At 34.9% G+C, this 20,319-nt stretch overlaps 1 protein-coding gene across 1 annotated transcript; it reads left to right on the top strand.

Moving 5' to 3' along the window:
* The first annotated feature begins 17,608 nt into the window (after positions 1–17,608).
* Positions 17,609–18,052, top strand: LOC131027383 (uncharacterized). Its single transcript, XM_057957419.1, has one exon. It carries the CDS (start codon positions 17,609–17,611, stop codon positions 18,050–18,052), a length of 444 nt encoding a protein of 147 aa, XP_057813402.1.
* The last annotated feature ends 2,267 nt before the right edge of the window (positions 18,053–20,319 follow it).

Below are 20,319 nucleotides of genomic sequence, written 5' to 3'. Positions count from 1 at the left end.
TCTTGAAAATGAGATGTATGATGTAACTAATTGTAAAATGATATGTAACTTAAATGTAAAATGGTATGCAACTAATTGTAAAATGATATGCAACTAATTGTAAAATGATATGCAACTAATTGTTTTTTGGAGCACCCTCATTCTGCATTTGTCATCCGATAGAACCACATGTTATTTGCTTTCGATATATGTATCATCATTGAGCATGGATTGATTTTTGGATATGTTGAAAATTTATACAAGCATAATGGTATAATTAAACCATGATAACCTGAGAAAAATTTACATGATGTTCGATTTTGCAAGATAGCACAAGTGCCAAGGTATAATTGAACTAGGATGACCAGAGTGTGGATTGCGTATTAACAGACAAGATTAAACCATTTGTATGCGTAAAGTGGAATCATGTCTTCAGTGATATTCATTGGATCACATCTCTAGACAAGTATTTACATAGTACAAATGATCGCCTCATAGACAAGACTAAGAAAATATTGGAGTTTCTCGATGTTCTCTAGCTTGGAAGCTTTGTTGAGAAAACTTAGAGAATCCAATAATTCAAAAATTTAAATGCAAAAATAGTCAAGACTTTATGCAAAATGCAATAGTTGATACTTCAAACTTCAAAAAATCATCCATCGTATTTCTCTTGTGAATCTATTATTGACCGATGTTTTGATTTGGGTTTGTGTAAGTTTTTGCTTTGTTGGACATGATGCCGAGTTTTGCAAATAGTCTTGATGGTTTGAACATGTTTGTAAGTTTTGATGTTTATTGTCTCTAGCTAAGTGTACCTCTCAATGCGGGTATGTATAGTGATTACCAAGCCATGGTAAAGTGTGGTGAAAGGATAGATGGATAAATCAAGATAGTGACTATGCTAAGTATGTCCTAAATGGATATTTGCTAAGTGTCGGGCGATGGCTGATAGTGTTTTACTGCAGAGATAAGGATATGGCTATAGATAAAGGAGCTATCCTTTCACAATAGCGCCTGTTACCAGGTTTTCACCAGTTGCTTTTATTGTACCTTTTTATTTGTTTTTTCTTGATTTTTTTAAAAATATTTTATTGTTTTTTACTTTTTCCGTGCATTAGACTACTCAAGTGTAGTATTTCTTCAGATGAGTGCTGTTAGTTGGTTCATTGAGCACATCTCCTTCTGAAGTTGTTAGCTGATAAGCACCTGATCCATAGACTGATATGATGACATAGGGACCTAACCAGTTGGGTTCAAATTTCCCTTTCTTTTCTCGATCTTGCTAATTTCTAGGATTTTCCTTGAGTACTAGATCACCAACTTTGAAATTTTGGGGAATGACCTTGTGATTGTAGCTTGTGCACATGCATTGCTGATATGCTTTGAGATGAGTGTAAGCATGCTGATGTCTTTCATCTAAGAGTTCCAGTTCTTGTAGTCGGTTGACTTGATACACTTCATCTAGGATTAAGCCTTTTAGAGAGACTCTGAGAGATGGAATTTCTACCTCCAGTGGTAAAATAGCTTATGATCCATAGACCAATGAGAAAGGTGTTGCTCTTGTAGGTATGCAGATGCTAGTTCTGTATGCCCAAAGTGCTGGATTGAGTTGTACATGCCAATCTTTGCCTGCATCATTCACTGTTTTCTTTAGGATTTTCAGTATTGTCTTGTTGGATGATTCTGCCTGACCATTCCCCTGGGGGTAGTATGGTGTAGAGAATCGATGTTGTATTTTGAATTGTTCACATAGTTCTTGGACATCTTGGTTTTTGAACGGTCATCCATTATCAGTGATGATGGAGCTTGGAATACAATATCTGCAGATCAGATAGTTTAGGATAAAAGAGGTAATTTGTTTTCTAGTCACTGTGGTCATGGGGACTACTTCTATCCACTTGGTAAAGTATTCTGTTGTAGTTATAATGAACTTGTGTCCATGTGAAGATGAAGGATGAATTTTGCCGACCAAGTCAAGTCCCCATTGACAAAAGGGCCAGGATGTTGTAAATGGCTGCCGTTCCTGTGGAGGAGCATGTATCAGATTGCCATGGATCTGGTATTTAGGGCACTTTTTTGTGAAATGATAAGAATCTTTTTCCATGGTTGGCCAGTAATATCCTATTCTTAGAAGCTTTTTAGCAAGAGTAGTCTCACTTGAATGTGTTCCACAGATACCTTCATGAAGCTCGTGTAAAGCAAAATTAGATTCGTTGTGATCAAGGCAACAAAGAAGAGTACCATCTAGACATCGACGGTACAAAGTATCAACAGTAAGGGTATAGCGGGCGGCTTGTTGGATAAGATTACACTTTTGGTTTCAGGATTGGTCAATGGGTAGAATATTGTTCTTTAGATAATTATATATTGGTCCATACAAAGGGGAATTTGAACTAGTCAAGGTATAGACAACATGGGATTCAGATTGGTCATAGGCTGGGTAGAACAGTTGCTCTACCAGAAACTTGTAACGACTTTGTTGCTCTGGAATTTGTAGTAATGAAGCAATAGTACATTGCATCGACTGCTTTATTGTTCAATCTTGGTATTTGCTCGAAGGTGATGTGTACAAAATACTGTTTAAATTCATCCATCATTTGTTTGTAGGGTAGTAGCTTTTTATCTTTTGTCTGATAGTCATTGTTGATTTGATTGATGACTAGTTGTGAGTCTCTGTAGACCTTTAACTCCGTGATTTTCCATTCTACGACCATTTTGATGCCTATAACCAATGCCTCATATTCAGCCACATTATTTGTGCATGGGAACATAAGCTGATATGATCTTAGTATAGTATGTCCTTCAGGAGTGATGAAGAGAATGCCAACACCTGTACCATGTTGTGTGTAGGATCCGTCAAAGTATAGGGTCCATTGCTTGGTAGAAATAGCAAGAATGTCTCTGTCCAGAAATTCAATCTCCATAGTTTGTTTTCCTGGTAGCAGTGCTTCAGCTAGTTGATCTGCAATTGCTTATCCTTTGATAGCTCTTTGTTCTGTGTATTGGATATCAAATTCATTGAGAATCATTACCCATTTAGCCAATCGGCCTGTAAGAGCTACCTTGCTGAGTAGATATTTGAGAGGATCAATTTTTGCCACTAGCTTAATTGTGTGTGCTAGCATATAATGTTGGAACTTTTGAGAAGCGAAGACTCCTATTAGACAAGCCTTCTCAATGAATGTATAGTTGAGTTCATAGCCATTCAATGTCCTGCTGATAAAGTATATGGCTCGTTCCTTTCCTTGTTGATCTTCTTATGCCAATAGTGCCCCCAGTGATATATCTGTTGTTGAAATGTATAAAATGAGTAGCTTTCCAGCTATTGGTGGTACTAGAACTGGTGGGTTTATTAGATACTGTTTGATTTGATAAAAAGATTTAGCACATTTAGCTTTCCATCTGAAAGGTGCATTCTTATGTTGTAAGTGATTGAATGGTAGACTTTTATCGGCTAGTTGAGCGATGAATCACCTGATCGATTAAAGTCGTCCTTTTAGAGAGTGGAGCTAACTGATATTCTTTGGTGGTGGCATCTCCATAATGGCTCGTACCTTTGCTGGATCCACTTCAATACCTTTAGCTGACACCATGTAGCCTAGTAAATTGCCTAATGTAAACCCAAAGACACACTTCTTAGGGTTGAGCCTGACTTAAAATTTTTCCAATCAATCAAAAATCTTTGTTAAGATGCTGAAGTGTTCTGCTCGAGTGAAGGATTTAGCTAGTAAATCATCCACATAGTCTTCCATGAAGGTATGCATCATGTCATGAAAGATTGTTGTCATTGCTCATTGATAAGTAGCTCCTGCATTCTTTAAGCGAAAAGGCATAACATTCCAATAGTACATTCCCCAAGGACAGGTAAACGTTGTTTTATCTTGATCCTCTGGGGCTATTTTTATTTGATTATAGCTTGAAAAACTGTCCATTAGTGAAAGCATTGCATGGCCCGCTGTGAGGTCTACAATTATGTCGATACTGGGCAAAGGAAAGTTGTCCTTTGGATAGGGTTTGTTGACATCTCTAAAATCAATGCAGATTCTGGTACTATGTTGGAAATCCATTCTGCATAGTTGATGGGTCGAATGAATCCGACATCTAATAGTTTCTTCAGTTCATCCTTAACCATGAGTGCTACCTGTGGATTCATCTTTCATAGTTTTTGCTTGACTAGCTTAACTCTTGGAGAGATGGACAAGTGATGCATGATTAAGTGTGGATCAATTCTAGGCATATATGCGTATGACCAAGTAAAGTTAATTTGCTTTTCTTAAAAAAAGATGATAAATGTTGATCTTTCCTCCTCTGTCAGATATTCTGCCAGGTGTATGTTTTTGGCTACTTCTGTAGTACCAATGTTGATTGATTGAGTGGGCTCAATCAATATGGGTGATCGCTCACGAAAATGTTCAGGAAGAGTGTCAAGTTTCCCATCTTTAGGTGCCTTTAAAAGGTTTTCACCCTCAGATGCGTCCTTTATTTTTACTTTTTTGTGATCTAGAGCTGCCATTGACTGGTTTTCAGCATCAGATCTTTTATTTGGTTCATTTTTGTGACTGAGAGACTTGGCACTCCCTTGATTACATACATCGTTATCATGTTCACTGGTAGAGCCTATTTTTGGGTTAACGGTGCATAGGTAGTGGATAATAGATTCATCGTCTGGGAAAATTGGTATATCATGCATTTCGGGTTCATCCCAGTCAATGAGGCCGGGAAAGATAAGTGGTAAGGAATCATTTAGTGGATCAAGTTCTACTACTGTAATTGTCAAAACAGAGGTTTCATCATGATTGGTTTGGGTGCCAAAGAAGTTCAGGATTTCGTCGAGGTCTTTGATGGTATCATCCTCCGTATAGACTTGTTCATAATGTTTCTGCTCACTTTCCTTAGCATCATAGATATTCTGTGGACCAAATTTAGATAGTCTAACTTCTGTGTTATGCTCTTCTTGAGAAAGGGATATGGAACTAGTATTGTCAGTGGTATCTCCTGTAGCATTTGAGCAGCTACCCCATTCATATTCATTGGAATCAGTCTCATAGTTATTATCCCAGATCTTTTCAGTGCTATAAACAGGTATGTTGTATGGTGAAAAGAGATCTTTGATAATTGATACCAGTTTGATAGTTTTCACCGATTTTGTGTCGGATCCTGCTTCTACCTTTTGTATTTGCTCATATATTGTTCCTCCTTGGGGAGGAATAATGATATCAGGAGGTAGTTCTACTTTTTTAGATATTAGTGCTTGAATATGAGCTACTGCTGCAGATATGGCCTTCTTGTGATTGAGGAGTTTCTCCTGATGTTGCTTCTGTTCTTTACGTTCACAGTCCTTGCGGATTATTTCTACTGACTCAAATAGTTCTTCTTGCCAGGATTCTTCATTGTATATCTTCTTTGCTTTCCATTGAGGTTTTGGAGTTATGCGTGGTATCTTTCTTAGTAGGAAAGTGAGTTTATAGCCCAATCTTGTTTTGTCTCTCCTGAGCTGTGAAGGAAGGTCTATTGATTCAGTGACTCCTTCTTTGCATTTTCCAATAGGTCCTTTACCATTATATCCCATTTGTTGCATGATTAAGTAGCCCTTTCCATATAGGTGCGTTGGTAGAACTATGTCAAGAGCAGTTGCTTTGTTGTTTTCTTCCTCATCTTTATATAACCAGCTAAGGATGTCCTTTTCCTTTGATTCATGTGCTAGAGTGCCGAGTTGGATGAAGGTATCATGAAATTTGGGATGGGATGAGTTACCTGATTTGTTGATGTTGTAGGTAATCCATGAGATCTGGGTGATGTTGGTAAGTTGGCCAAACACATGGGTTCCAAAGAGTATTCCCCCATGCCTTGTACTCTGATTTGCATTTTCTGCTTGAAATCTCCAGGCAATGATTCAGACTTTTCCTTCTGTAGATCTGATGTTGAGGATTTCTGTTTTTCTCTATTACGGGGAACCAAACTGTCCTGGGCTGCCCCCATTGCGTTGCAATATTGAAATGGATTGTGATCAGCAGATATAGAGACCTCTTGTCCCTTGTAAGGAAATTTTACACACTGGTGATACGTAGAAGGCACTGCTTGCATTTCATGTATCTAGGGTCGACCTAATAAAATATTGTACGTGAGGTCTATGTCTAAGACTTGACACGTAGTATCCTTTTGTACTGGTCCAACTTGAATGGGTAACATCACGGTTCCTTTAGATGACCTTTCTTCATCATCATATTCTTTTATGGTAATCTTTTTACGTTGATCAATAGACTCCTCAGAGAAGCCTAATGCACAGATAAGTTTTAAGGTACATATATTAAGTCTAGCTCCTCCATCTATCAAGACTCGTTTTACTCGGTGTTTATAGACAATAACTTCAATATGGAGAGGAGTGTTATGAGGATGACTTAAGGAAGTATTATCATGCTTTGAGAAGGTGAGATTATGAGGCCCTGTCATATGAGAGACCATGGCTTGGAATTCATCAGTATCTAGATCTTGAGGTACATTGGTTTCCAACAGCGCTTGTTTCAATATATCTTTGTGTTTTGGCGATAGTTTTAACAATTCTAGTATGGATATTTGAGTAGGAGTTTTGTGTAGTTGGCTGACTAAATCATAATGGATTTTTGGTGTAGTGTTTGTTGTTGTTGTGTGGCCCTTCAAGACATATTTCTGAGCTCTGGTTGTTACATTGACAGATTCATGATTATGCTGGTCTCGGATTGTGATGACGTTTACATGATTGTCTTCAGCTGATATGTGATTGATGGTGTTATTGTACATGTGATTGATACTAGCCCCACGTGTATCATTCGAGGTTGAAGCTCCATCTTTGTTGTAGTTTGGAAGAGGATTTTTAAAGGCTCCATGGTCACCATTTGTCTTGAGACCATCCATCGTTAAATCAACTCTATCAATCATGTCTTGAACAATGTTTTTTAATCTCATGCAATCATTCATTTGATGACCTTTGTTGCGTTGAAAATCACAAAAGTGTGAGTCATTCCACCAAGGTGGTTTGATTTGGGGTTCATAGTTGCTGATTGTAGGCAAAGAGATAATCTTATTTGCCAGGAGTTCTCTGAATGCTGACTCCAGTGATTGTCCTAGTGGTGTGAAGACACATTTTTGAAATTGTTGGTGTCGTCTCATGAATTGTTATTAGGTCCTCGATTTGTGGTTTTGTTTTGAGTATCGTTGGTGTTGTTTGTGTTGGGTTGACCTTGATTGGTATTCGGTGCATATGTGTTAGCTTTCGGGTTAGCACCTTTAGGATTCTTTGTAGCTTGAGGATTTCCTGATAATGCGAGCACTGGCTGTTTAGATTTTGGATCATGTGATTCATTACTGCCTTCATTTCCATTGTTTTTGTTATGAGTCCAGAATCTAGATTTGTCTAAGTTGTTGTTGTTTTAGTTATTGTAGTTTGATGAACTTGTTCATTCTTTGAATAATTTGAGTGTTCCTTTCTTGACACATGCTTCATCTACTTGAATTTCATTTTCAATCAGTTTAGTGAAAGACGGTATGCATTGGAGTTTGAGCCTATAACTCATCTCACCATTCAAGTTGTCGATGAAAATTTCCATTTTCTCCTTTTCAGGAATATCTCAAGGATATTGTGAAACCATACATCACCAACGTTGAAGGAATACCATGAACGTTTCATTAATTTTTTGTTTTGTGTTACATACATCTAGAATGGTTATAGCATGTTGAATGGTATAGGAATATTGAGTGATGAATTTGTTGACTAGTTCGTCAAATGATCTGATAGGAGGTGTGATTTTGGATAACCATTCCATTGTTTGTCCTCCCAAACTTCTTGGGAATAACCTCATCGGATAGGTGTCATCATGAGAGAATTCAAGACTCATGGTATAGAATTCTCTAACGTGATCACGGGGATTGCTTTTCCCATTATACTTGTCAAATTTAGGAACATCAGAGTTTGGAGGAAAAGGGATCATGTGCAATCTTTTGTCAAAGGGATAAGGACAAATTTTGTTTAATGAGTATCGTACTGTTGTCCCTTGTTGTATGTCTTGCATTTGTCTTTGTAACATTTGCATTTGTTGAGAAAGGGCAACCAAAGGCGCATTGTTTTGCCGAGGGAAGAGTTCTTCCCTTGCATTAATCCTGGGTTGAAATGGTGTATGGAATGGTATTTTTTTCTCGGGGATGTGTTTCTCAGGGATGTTTTGCCTTGGTGTATGTTGTTCTGGTATGTTTTATTCAGGAATATCTTGTTTAGGGTTGCATGCTTCCCCTTCTCATTGTCGTTCTTGATATTTGTAATGTTGAGATCTCATTCTAAACATGTCTGTGTCAAAGTCTTCAGGGATTTTAAACCCTTTTCTTGTGAGCATGAGCAAGCATTTTTCCTTGTCATTTTCCATGATTCTTTCCACAAGTTTTTGGAACAAAGAACTTTCTTGGCATTCCTGAAGAAGTTCTTCAGAAATTTCAGCATCCTCTAGATGTGGACCTTCAAAAGGATATGATAACCTCCGATTCATACTGAATTCTGCTTGTGCCTCACTTTGTTTGTTTTGTTGAGAGCGGGTAACATGCATTTTAATAGAAGCTTTCTATGACAAAGGGGACAAAATCCTCTTTGATATGTTGCTCCAGGGTTGGTGGTTCAAATCGGGGTGTGTTGTAAGTGATACACTCATCGAGAAAGAATGTCAGATTGATCTTTCCTCCATGGTTTATGATTTGACTGAATGCGGATTTTTGACAATATGCCCTAGTCTTCAAAGGCTCTTTGTCAAATTGGTTGGATTTGTTCTGGATATAAAGTTTGACGTGATGAAGGAATGTTCGATGAGATTTGAAGAGTTGACGATTGATGTATACATTTTTTTTTCTTTTGACAAATTTGGAAAAACTTGGTTGTTGTTTCTTCAACGTGGTGTTACGATAAATATTCTTTCTTCTCAAAATATGGGGATTAGTCATGCATAAGTGATTTAATGGTTTCCTTTGAATTGTTTTGGATTTATTTGATCTTGTTTTGAAAATTCAAGTTTTACTTTATCAAAGTGAAGGATTAGATGCCCCCTCATGACAAAGCATGTCAAATGATATGGATAAAGTCTCTTGATATGGAAACTTGATTTGACAACCTAAGATTTTGAGCAAGTGTTTTTGAGATATAATCTGTGAGATAATAAAGGACCTATTTGTCAGTTGCGATGATGTTTCTCGATTTTGATAGGATAGATATGTTTATCATGCAATCAGTTTTGGATTCTTGACAACTTTATTTTTGACACGAATTTTGCTCAAGAAATAATTTTTAACACTTTGTTTTTGGTACTCTGGTTTGATGAAGATGAAGCTGATGAAAGGATGCTTTCTAAAATTTAAAAATTTTCCACTGTTTTGCCCCCTGTTTTTCTAGGTTTGATCACGCACTAAAACAGAGACCAAATGCTACAAAAATTTCTTGACGTGCTAAGGAAAAGACCACACGCGCTAAGCTGCCCTCGGCTACGCGCTAACTATTTTAGACTGCTTATCTAGTTTTCTATTTTGCTCAAAAAGTCATGCTCTAATATGGGCCTTCCACGCGCTAACTGATAAACCTGATGCGCTAGAGATTGACTCCTACGCGGTAAGCTGATGCTTTGACGCGCTAGATTGTTTTCGGATGCGCTAAATTTTTAACATTGTTTCTAAATTTTGGTAAAGCACTACTGTTAAAACTGGACGCGCTAAAGTGAAGGTTTGATGTGATAAAAGATGTATCACACGCACTAAAAAGTTGCTCTTATGCGCTAGACTGCCCTGTTTTGACTGTTTTCTATGATTTTGGTGTTTTGCCTTTAGGTTTTCAATGTTGATGGATGATTTTCTGAAGTAACAAATGCAAACACAACACAACATACCTAACCTTTTTTGTCTAATCTAAACAGTAAGTGTATATTCTATGAGGATGTGTTCAAATCCCCAATGTTTTAACAGGTTTGGTTACAATGAATACACTTCCAAAAAGACTCTTTATTCAAGGGTCATAAGTAATACCATAGCCCACTAGTCTCGATACTCCATTAGCTCAAACAACCGTGTCACCCCCTAGAGGGCACCCATTTTTTTGCCTTTTGCCATAATTTAACTCAAAGTGAATTGCTTCACAATTGAGTAGTTATCTTGGGAGATATATGGTGAGCGATCTTGGGGGGGGATTCTTCCCCACCCTTGCACTATGATATTACAAATGTCTGGTTACTGACTTGGCTCAAGGTTTCTATTTCTAAGGTTAGTAACCAGGCTTCCTGTTCGGCCGTCATTGATAAACTCCCTCAAGAGGCTTCCCAACCTTTAGAACAAAGGCTTTACATATCTCGAGGATACTGGGGGAAGACTAATCACTGCGCACAACCGTTGAAAAGGACTTTTGTCACTTTCCACTTTTGATTATAGTGGGTTGGAACACTTGGTGTCAAAGTCGTTTCCCACTTAGGTCATTCCCTTCACACTGGCCATAAATGACTTTAAGAGTTGATTTCAACCCCGCGGGAAGGCAGGCTTGCTACAGGGTTTTATTTACTTGAAATATTGAAAGCATAAGAGTAGTCTGGTTTTTTTTTATCACCCAGTTAAGGGGAGAGCATATACCTTCTACTTTTGAGACAAGGCAATCAAGTTGTTCTTTTTATCCTGTCAACTCAGTGAGTTTCTAAGATCTATATGGAGATGTTGCTCCACAAAAACATGGTGTTTATTTTATTTCCTCAAATCAGTGATTATCTAATCTAGGAAAAGAACCTTGTCAACAAAGCAAAACTTCGATTTGGTCAACAAAAGAAAATCGGCAAAAGGGGAATAACTTCCCTCTTTGATTGTAACTGACTTTTGTGACTTGGTGTGATTCTTTACTTTGCCCAATTTAAAATGAATCCTTTTATACACCAAAGGATGGTGAAATTCTTTTTAAGCCCCTTGCAAAAATGAAAATTTGTATTGTTCTTTTTAGAGCCCAAATTGAGAAATTTTCTCCTAGAAAAGCAAGAAATTTTTTTATTGTTGTTCGTTTTACTTGCCCAAAATAATAGCGAGTTTAGTTTTATTTAAACAAGAAAAAAAAGAAATTTGAATTTTGCCTAACTTAGAAAAGTTAGTAAAAATTTAAACTACTTTAATTCTAGCCTAAATAGATTCAAAACCTACAATCAAATGTTAGTACCTATAGAAAACCAGTCAATTAGTTAGCAAAAAGGTGAATTCTGTGGACTTCTACAAGTCTAAATTTTAATTTCTGTTACAAATTAGCTCTCTATTTTCTGTCTACGATGCGCTATTGAACAGATTGTATGCGCTACAAGATGATTGTGATGCACTACTCTGTTTCTCTAATGCGTTGTTCTGTATTTCTGATGCGCTACTTTGTTTTCTAGATGCACAACTCTATTTTCCTTCCGCGCTGAGACCTATAGGAAAATGTTAGTGAGGATGATGTGCTAAGCTAAGGATGTCATGCGCTAGATGATGAACCCGACGTGCTGAACAGAAAGTGGAATGCGCTAGACTATTAATCGGATGTGCTAGGAAATGTTTCCCATGCGCTTATTCTTGTTTCCCCTGGACCTGTAAAAGTGGTTAAATTTAAAAACCGATTTGATATATGGGGTCGAGCCCCATGGTGGGTGCCAGAAATGTATGCGAGAAAAGCGGGTCGATAGAACTTAAAATATAGAAAATGAAGCCTAAGGAGCCTTGCTCACACATCCATAGGACTTCTTGGTGCAAGCTATGGAGTCATGAAGTATGGCTTAGCTTCCCAAGGTCGTTCAAACCAATTTCTTCGCTCTCAGATCACTGAGCAAACTAGTTTAGGGATGACAAATGCAAGAACGAGGGATGCTTTGGTTGATTTTAAGATGAAATGCATCCTAAGTTATACATGATCCTATAAATGCAATAAACTAGTTTATAAGATGATAAGATTAGTAACAAGACTATCCTAGCATGCTATATTAGTCTATGATTAAGCTAAATGATAAGGAAAATACTCTAAACATGCATATTTAGATTAATTCCTATTGAAAAGAGAGGCTAAATGATGAACATAAAGTGAAATATTTAAGCTTGCATAGATTTGAGTATAAGTGTGATGCTAAAGACTTGGATGATGAAAAATGGAGGAATGAAAGCTCTATTTATAGAAAAAATAGGGCAATGGATGGCCAAGATTGAAAGGTTTAATCAAGGGTTGAGTTTGAAAGTTGGGAATCCATGTTTGCAATTTGCACCAATGAAATGGTGACAAATGTCAACCTAAGACTGGTTGAGAGAAGGGGTTGGAGACATTAAATGCCTGAGAAGACCTCATGGTTACCTTATGGGGTAAGGGTTAAGGTTAGGTTAGGGTTATCCAATGGATAAAGGTTTTATCCAAAGGATAAACTCCTCTGCAAAAGATTAAGGATAACCATGGTCAAAGCAATAAATGCTTGATGAGACCCTTGGGTTACATGGAGGTTGAGTTTAGGGAAATTCTTTAATCATGCTAGAGGGTTGAGTTAACCATTAACGATTTGGGAGACTTTCAAAGTTAAGTGGTTGAAGCCTTTAAGGGTTTTCAAAGACTTTGAGGTTTTGAGAAGTGACTTCCCCTTGCTTAGGGATGTGACAATGTTTAGGAAATGGGTTAGGTTAATTTAGAAGTGATTAGAAGAGTCTAGAAGGGGTTAGAAATAGGGTTTAGGAAGCAAGTGGGAGATGTAGGATTTTGCAAGTGGATGAAGGGAGAATAGGATTTAATTGAATGAATTTAATTCAATTTGGTTGTAATTTGGGGAAATCAAATAAATTAGATTTATTCAATTGAGGATAAACTATTTAATTAAATTTGAATTTAATTAAAAGTGGATAGAAGGGATTTAATTGAATAAAATGATTTATTCATTAAATGTAAAAAGAGGCCTAGTGAATTTAATTTAAATAAATAGAGTAATTTACTTAATTTAAATAGAGGAATGTGGGTGATTTAATTAAATTGGATTTAATTAAATAGAGAAATGAACATAAAATATTCATTTAGGAATATGGTCATTTTTATACGTCTACACAAGCTTTGTATGACCTTTTGGAGTTGCCCAATAAACCACCTTATGGTTTAGCTGTTTATATCAGAATGTATAGTTAATAGTATTTATTATCTAATTAAAAATTAGAATATAGTTTATTTATTTTTAATTAAATAATAATTAAGATAAATTGTACATCTTGGTTTTTGGATAAACTTGCCATGAGATTATATATTGATCGAACTTTGTGGATTTATTTGGTTTGATGATAAGATTTTAAATGGGAATTTCATTTTCAGTCTTAAATGTAACAAATTATGATTAGTTGTCATTAATTAAATCATAAGTAATTGTTATCTTCTACTAATTTTATTGTTCAAATTTGAAGTGTGGTGTGAATGAAGTAATTTTTAATCTTTTGAGTGAAGGATTTTTCTTATGGAATGACACATCCACAAAGAATTATTATAAGTTGATGTAATAATTAAAGTTTTAAGAGATAATAGTTAAGTTCTTCAGTTTTATTATTTTTTTTGTTTTCAAATTTATTTATATATAAATAAAGATAATAGCATATGCTTATATATATGTACAATAATTATGTACATGAATTTTTAAGAAATTATATATGACACACTAACATAGAAGTGTATATATGTTTGTCTAATTTTTGACTTCACCAAATTTCAAAATTTTTTGTCAAAAAGTTAACAATTATCATCATTTTTGAATCCCATACATCATGATGTCTCATTTTATTCAAATGTATTTTCATTGGTATGCCTTTGTTGTTGTATGTTTTTGCATAGAATTTGATGGACTCTAGCTAAAACAATTAAATATGAAGATCCTTTGTGATGGAAGGGAATAATTTTATAGGTATCATTTTTTGATAATATTCAACCTATTATGACAAATTTCCATGCCAAATACTTTATCATTAAAGAGATTTTAATTTTAAATACTTCTATTAGATAGTTTAGATAAGTGTTTGGGATGCCAATAAAATAAAATGTCTTGATTCCAATTGATACGATGAGCATATTCCTTCCACTTTCGAGACAAGGCAAATAAGGTTCTTTTCAACTTTTCATGGCAATGATTTGCTAAGATCTATATGGAGATATTGCTCTACATAAACATGGTGTTTATTTTACTCCTTTAAAGCAATGATTTTCTTATCTATAAAAAGAACTTGGTCAACAAAGTGAATTCGATGTTTGGTCAACAAAATAAATCGATCAAAAGGGGAAGATATTCACTCTTTAGTTGTGACTAACTTTGGACATGTGTGATTCTTTTACTTTAAAAAAATTTGAAGTGGATCTTTTTATGCACCAAAGGATGGTGAGGTTATTTTTAATCCCCTTTGTTTTGCAAAAATGAAAAATTGCCTTGTTCTTTTTAGAGCCCAAAGTGAAAATTTGTTTTCCTAAGAAAAGCAAAAAGGATTGTTTTTGCGATTCTTTTTATAGCCCAAACAAGGTGAGTTCAATTTTATCCCATAAGAAGTAAAAGACTTTAAATTTTAACTAACTTAAATAAGTTAGTAAAAACTTAAACTATTGTAACTCTAAAAGTAAAACTATGCTCCTCCCTGCAAGAAAATGTTAAAGATCCTGCAAAACACCAACCAAAATAGTTAGAAAAATACAGGCTCTTGTGGACTTCAACAAGTCTAAATTTAGGCTCGGTTACAATTTTAGTTTTTGCCTTTTGTCTGTAATGCGCTACAGAAAGGACTGTACGTGCTACAAAACAACCAGGATGCACTAAACTATTTTCGGAATGCACTGCGCTATTATTTTCCCATGCTGAAACTTATAGGAAAATGTTAAAAATTTGATGTGATAAGTGATGGTTTTTACGCGCTAGGGAATGAGTCCCACGCGTCGAACAATGAGCCGGATGTGCTGGATGATTAACCAAATGCGCTAAGGGATGTTCCCTACGTGCTAATTCCTGTTTCCCATGTACCTACAAAAGTGATTATATTTAAAAACTGATTTGATTAATGGGGTAGTGCCCCACGGTGGGCACCAAAAATGTGTGCGGGAAAAGTGGGCCAGTGAAACTTAAAATGTGAAAATGTGGTCTCAAAGAGCTGGTTCACACACCCACGAGACTTCTTGGTGCAAGTTATGGGGTCATGAAGAATGACTCAGCTTCTCAAGGTAGGTTCCATGGTTCTCTATCTCACAAGGTCCCTCAAGCCAATGCCTTTGCTCTCAGATCACTGAGCAAAGTGACTTAGGGATGACGAATGCAAGAATGAGGGATGCTTTAGATTTATTTTAGCATGAAATGCATCCTATCTATGCATGATTTTACAAATGAAGTAAACTAGATTATAAGATGACAAGGTTAGTAGCAATACTAACCTAACATGATATACTAGTTAATGATTTAAGCTAAGGATAAAGGAAATAGTCTAAAATGCTTATTAGATTAATTCCTATTACAAAGAGAAGCTAGATGTATTGATAAATTTGAGCATAAAGGAGATACTAAAAGCTTGCATGGATCCTTAAAATGGAGGAATGAGAGCTCTTTTTATAGTGAAAATAGGGGAATGGATGGTCAAGATTGAAGGAGTTAATCAAGGGTCAAGATCGAAAGTTATCAATCCATGTTTACAATTTTCACCAATGAAATGGTGACAATTGTCAACATAAGACTGCTTGAGAGAAGATGAAAGAAGCATTAAATTCTTGAGAAGGCCTCATGGTTACCTTAGGAGGTAAGGGTTAAGGTTAGGTTAGGGTTATCTAATGGATAAAGCTTTTACCCAAGGGGTAAACTCTTGTGCAAAAGTTAAAGGGATAACCGTGGTCAAAGCAATGAATGCTTGATGAGACCCCTAGGTTAGATGAGGGTTGAGTTAGGCAAAAAGTCTCTAACCATGCCACTAAGGGTTAGTTAACCATTAATGGTTTGAAGACTTTGGGGACAAATTTGTAAGAGTCCTTCCAAATTTGGGGGTATTCAACAAGTTATCTTGTTGAATGGATAAAGGCTTTAATGCCTTTAGAAGACTTTACTCCAAATTTGAGAAGTGACCTCCTCAAATTTAGGGAAAGGGGATAATGAATGGGTTTGGGTTAATTGATTAGGATTAGATGGATTCTAGAAGAAATTAGGAATAGGGTCAAGATGCAAGTGGGAGATGTAGGAAAATGAAAGTTGATGAGGGATAATAGGATTAATTAAAATAAATTGCTTTATTTCAATTTGGTTGCAAGTTGGGAAATTAAATAAATTAGATTTATTCAATTGGGGTAAACTATTAATTAAATGTAAATTTTATTAAAAAGTAAGGAGAAGGGATTTAATTAAATAAAATGATTTATTCAATTAAATGACATAAAGGGCTTAAGTGAATTTAACTAAATAAATTGAATAATTTATTTAATTAAATAGAAGAATGTGGGTAATTTAATTAAATTAGATTTAACTAAATAGAGGAATGAGAATAAAATGAACATTGAATATTCATTTAGGAATATGGTCATTTTTATATGTCTATTGTTATATGTTGATCAAAAGTTTTAAATGGTTTGTTCATCTGAATTAACAACACAAGGTTTTTACATGGACAGTTGCAGAACTCAAAATAAAATTGTTATCATTAGATTATTCAAAACAGGTTTTTAAACATCTATGTGGAATTCCAAAGGTCTCTAGATTCCAATAAATAAAGAGTTTCAAAAAAATAAAAAGAACAAACACATTACAAATTTAAAAAAAATTAAGAAATTAGATATCCCAAGAGATCTAATTTCAATCCCTTAACCCTATGCTTTTTGGACAAAAATTTTGAACTCCAAATTATGACATAGTTTCAAATGGGCGCTTCATTTTAATTTCTAAAGCCATAAATTATGATTATTTGTATGATATGTAAGTTATTACTATCTTTTAGTAGTTAGATTTAAAAATACGTTGTGAAAGACATAATTTTATATTTACTTTTAATCTTTTAGGTGAAGATTTTTTTATATAAAATTATATGTATTGTAATTTGATTTTAATTTTGATTATGAGAAATGAAGTTGTATTAGGAATACTAAGATACCTAATTCTTATATTATTATATTTTAATTATTATAATATTTTTTTAATTAAGATACCAAACACATATTATTTTATGATTTTCTTTTTTATTAAAATGATAAAAAATGATTATATATATATATATATATATATATAAGTTTTTAATCTTATTCCAAAGTACACAATGAAGTAGAGGAGACCCAATGCTAAAAGATGGTATTTAATTTTTACTTTTTTATCTTATGGTAAAGTTTATCATTTAAAAAAAAATTCAAATTATAATGATTTGAAATTAATTTTTTATTAAACTAATTATTTATAGATGTAATTATGTAATGATTTGAAAATATAGATATTAAATCTCACAAATATTTCAATTTCATGAGTCATATAGATAAACATTATATTATTGTATTTTAATTGTTATATCATTAATATAGTATAACTATGCTAAATTTTTTACCCGTTCATGGGTTCCCTAGGGTTAATCGTTTGTGTGTTTCTCTTGATGAGGAGGTTGTGAAGTGGTCAAAGCCGGAGAGGGTATGGGTGAAAATAATTTCGATGGGGCCTCAAAAGGTAATCCGAGGACTTCAGATACGAGATGTGTGGCCTGTGATGATGAAGGGAATATTCTCTTCATAGGAGCAAGAAGGCTTCAAGATGGAATCGACAATGAGGTGGAGGCTAGAGTGGCCTTACTGGAGGCTGATTTGGTAGTAAACATGAAGGCAATGAAGGTACATCTGGAGGGCGATTCCCAGATTGTGGTCAATGCCTCGATCAAAGGTGATACCCCGTGTTGGAAGTTGAATAATTTCATACACATAATTCGTGAAAAGCTAAAATTCGTCCAATATTTTTGTATCTCCCATGTGAAAAGAGGAGGAAATGTCATTGCTGACGGCCTTTCAAATGTAGCGTGTGAGCTTTCTATAGGGGAAGTGAGGTGGTGTGATTGTAAAGATGGTATCGTGAGATGGAGTTAAGGTTTCCTGCCAAAATAGTATGCCTGCAAATTCAAATTACATGTCTTTCGGTTGGTCTTTCAAAATTGTAAGACCGACGTGTTAATGTGAATTTATTGCAAAATGTCCTCTAAAATGGCGGCGGTGGTGGAGTGTGCCATCTTTACTTCTAATTTTGGTATTCTCGCGCATTTAATGAGACTGGTTTGTGAGTTGGTGAAAGAAACTGGTTTTTGGTAGACTCCATCAGATTTTATTTTGCAGTGTATTTTTCCTGTGTATGCCCAGAATGGAAGCAAATTTTACCTTGCAGTCTTCCAAGGTAATGCTAGCTTTTCGAGGTCCCGTCCCACAGAAAAAGCTTGAGAAAATGTTTCTTGCAAAAGACCCATTGTTTTTGAAGGCGGTTCAGTTGGTCTTGGGGGAGGAGGTGGCGGTTATCGGCCATAGGTATAGATGTAGAGATGACATCTACTCCCTAATCATGGCTTGGGGACTGGAATTGGGCTATTCATGCATGGATGTGAGGAAGGTTTTGAAGAAGATCATTCCACAAGAATACTTGTTAAATATGGAGTCTCTGCTGGAATGGGTCGTGCTGAGTTGGGGCTTCAACATCTCTGAAGGAATCCTAGAGGAAAATGTTGAAATGTGGGCGAGGCATTCCCGAATCCAATTTATTCATCATCGTGAGGAAGCTCGAGCTTGTTTAAGGGATGATGTGAGATGTGGTTGGGAAGGTCTGGTGGTTTACATCTAGATAATGGAACTTGAAGATGTAATTCGACAGGCGGGTCTGGAGGAGAGGATGGTGGATGAGATGAGAAGCAGGAGGTCGATTATGAGATGACTATCGACAGAATTGGCAAGGTAGGTTGAACTGGGTGGTGTGGCTGGTAGCATTGGTGGAGTGTCTAAAGGACCGAATTCTCAAGGGGTTGTTGCCAAAGGTATAGGGAGGACCAATGGAGATTCAAATGCCTTGGTTGGAGGAGCTGTGAAGAAAGAGAGATGAGGGGTTCTCCGGGCCAGGGTAATTCTGGGTGCCATTTTTTTATTTAGATAAAATTCTATTTGCAAAACTTGATTTTTTTGTTTATGTTATAAACTATTTGAACAGTTTTGGCCAAAATTTTGATTGGCATGATGTAATTTGTGAACTTCCGTTCTTGAAGCTATGGGTGTGGGGTAGTGTTTGAGCAGAACACTGATTTTGGAAATCATGGTTTTAGATGGGTGGTTTGGATGGTTTTTGTGGGTGGTTTGGGGAAGTGGTTTGATATTGGAAAATTTTGATGAAGTTGTACTTTTTAGCTTTAAATAATAAAATATAAATATTACTGATTAAAAAAAACTATGCTAAATTTTAATATATTTATCATTATTATTATGTTGTTATTTATTAAATTATTATAAATATTAGTACTATATTATTAATAATAATATTTTATTATCATTTTTTTATATTATTAAATTACATGAGGATAATATATATATTAAAAAATTGCCTAAAAAATCATTTAATAGTGGATTTGTGAAATTGAGTAATAAGATGTAAATTTTTTGAGTCAATTAGATTGAAGAAATTTTTTTTTTGTAATTTAAAAACTTAAAAATCATACATCTTAATTTTTATTTTTTTTAAAAAAAAAATCAAAAGAAAAAATAATTGGTGGAAAAACAATTGAATAACAAGTGCCACGTAGTGGCCTTTTTAGTAAAAAAAAATTATTTAGTAGATGAGTTATAACATATCAATTTGGACATGGGTTTCAATAATAGTTTGAAATAATATGTTTTTTAAGGCATATGTATTACAACTATGTAGTAGTAGAGAGTGCCCATAATTGTAATTGTATACACCTAAAAATGGTCCGAAGATAATTAATTAAATAAGCAATTATTTAATTAATCCCCCTTCTCAATTTAATTGAATTCATTAGGCAAATTTGATTAAATTCCCCCTTTCATCTACTTATTAATAAATCTAAGGATTTATTCATTAAGTTCATTCCATAGTCCCCTTTGATTAATTAATTCAAATTAATTAATCTTCCCCCCACTTCAATTAATTCTTCTAATCCTCTAATTAATTTAAAAATTCAATTTATGAGTTGTTAAGAATTAATTAGTGTTTTCCTATTATTTGAATTTTTAAATTCAAATTACCCACATGCCTCCTAACTTCTAACCACCTAACCTAACCATCCCTCTAACCTAACCCATTCCACCTAACCTTGGGTTTAACTAACCCTATCCTATCTTGCACATTCTAACCTCCTTATCCT

This window comes from Cryptomeria japonica, chromosome 1 (assembly GCF_030272615.1).
Source record: "Cryptomeria japonica chromosome 1, Sugi_1.0, whole genome shotgun sequence".
NCBI classification, from domain to species: Eukaryota; Viridiplantae; Streptophyta; class Pinopsida; order Cupressales; family Cupressaceae; genus Cryptomeria; species Cryptomeria japonica.
Note: the sequence above shows the minus strand (reverse complement) of the source record. Positions and strands in the feature narration are given on the sequence as shown.